At 28.4% G+C, this 1404-nt stretch overlaps 1 protein-coding gene across 1 annotated transcript in view; it reads left to right on the plus strand.

Moving 5' to 3' along the window:
* Positions 1-1404, plus strand: part of LOC108753851 (serine/threonine-protein kinase fray2) — a gene marked incomplete at its 3' end in the record, with an annotated part of 9284 nt that overhangs the window by 1407 nt on the left and 6473 nt on the right. The window contains exon 2 of the mRNA XM_018495785.1: positions 121-405. Coding sequence (XP_018351287.1) covers positions 121-405 — 285 coding nt within the window. The remainder of the gene's footprint in view (positions 1-120; positions 406-1404) is intronic.

Consider the following 1404-nt stretch of genomic DNA (forward strand, 5'->3'; position numbering starts at 1 on the left):
TGATATTTTTTATTTAATTATTTTTTAAATAGTAAAAAAGACATGACATTTTATTGAGAAAATAGACAAATAAAAAAATTTTTTTTAAACAAGAGCAAAAAAGAACAATTTTTTTTGAAGGATATATCCAGAATAGAACTTTTTTCCTGAAAAAAGAATCTGGTTATTTTGACATTATAATAATTACAATTAATTTAACATATTATCAAATTCTCTTTAGATTAGATGGGTCTACAAGTGGAACAGTACCTTTATTTAGAGGTCCTCAAAATGCACAGATTGATACTTCGGAACTACGTCGAATTAAAGTTGATATTCATAGGAATATTCCTGTAAAAGGACCTGTTACCGAATTAGAGAGAGATATACTTAATCCTGAAGATGTGATCGTCAAGAGAAGAGAGGGTAAACTGTTAATTTCTCTATCTTTATGATTTTCTAAAATTCTTATTTTTTCAAAAAATTATTATTTAGCTCTGCAGTAAATGAAGAATTGTGTTACAGATAAAGAATTGATTGTGTATCTGCAATAACAAATAATAATGATGTGTCTCTATTATATCAATAGCACAAAAGGTTTGATATATATAAGCTCTAGATTGATGCATCGATAGGTTTGTTCTTTACATCTATGAAGAATTTACTATCTAAAAAAATTGATAATGAACTCCCTGAAGACGACAAGCAAGAGAAATACTTGTAATAATGATGAACGTTGAAAATCTGATTCAATCTGATTCAATTCTAATCCAAGAAATTTTTAAACACAGAAGGAATATTTTATCCTTTATTTTCAACCTGTGATTTTTTTCACAAGAGGTGTAAAATATATATTTATGCAGGAACTTAGAATGTTTTCCTGAAAAGATATTATGTCGCAAATCGAGAAGTATGTTTAACTACAATTAAATAATATTCATATAATATTCAAACAGTATTCAAATAATTTATTATTGCATATTTGATACTCTTGCAGCAAGAGGTTTAATGCATGTACATTTCAAATATAGTATTTGTTTTAATGATAATTTTATTCAGATTTCTAAGCTGTATGTTTCTTTTTTTTTTATTAAAATATCTAATTAAGCGTTATTTACTTATACTAAAGCTACATTTAATTACACTTTATTTATTTATGTTTTGTACAAAATTTCATTTAACTTAAAACGTTGTTCCTATAGGAATATTCCTGTATAAAGACCGAGTACGAGCGTAGCATGGAGGACAGCGCGTAAGTCTACCACATTAGGGGACATGAGTTCGATCCCTGACAGATCTAAGAAATTTTCACGCGCTCGTAGCTTCTCTTCGGCGGTCTGGCAAACTACCAAGAGTATTGTTCTCTATTGCCGAGAACAATCCTCTTAACACTGCCATTCGAAACCGGCGTTAAATTATAGGTCT

This window comes from Trachymyrmex septentrionalis, unplaced genomic scaffold (genome assembly GCF_001594115.1).
Source record: "Trachymyrmex septentrionalis isolate Tsep2-gDNA-1 unplaced genomic scaffold, Tsep1.0 scaffold73, whole genome shotgun sequence".
Classification (NCBI taxonomy): Eukaryota; Metazoa; Arthropoda; class Insecta; order Hymenoptera; family Formicidae; genus Trachymyrmex; species Trachymyrmex septentrionalis.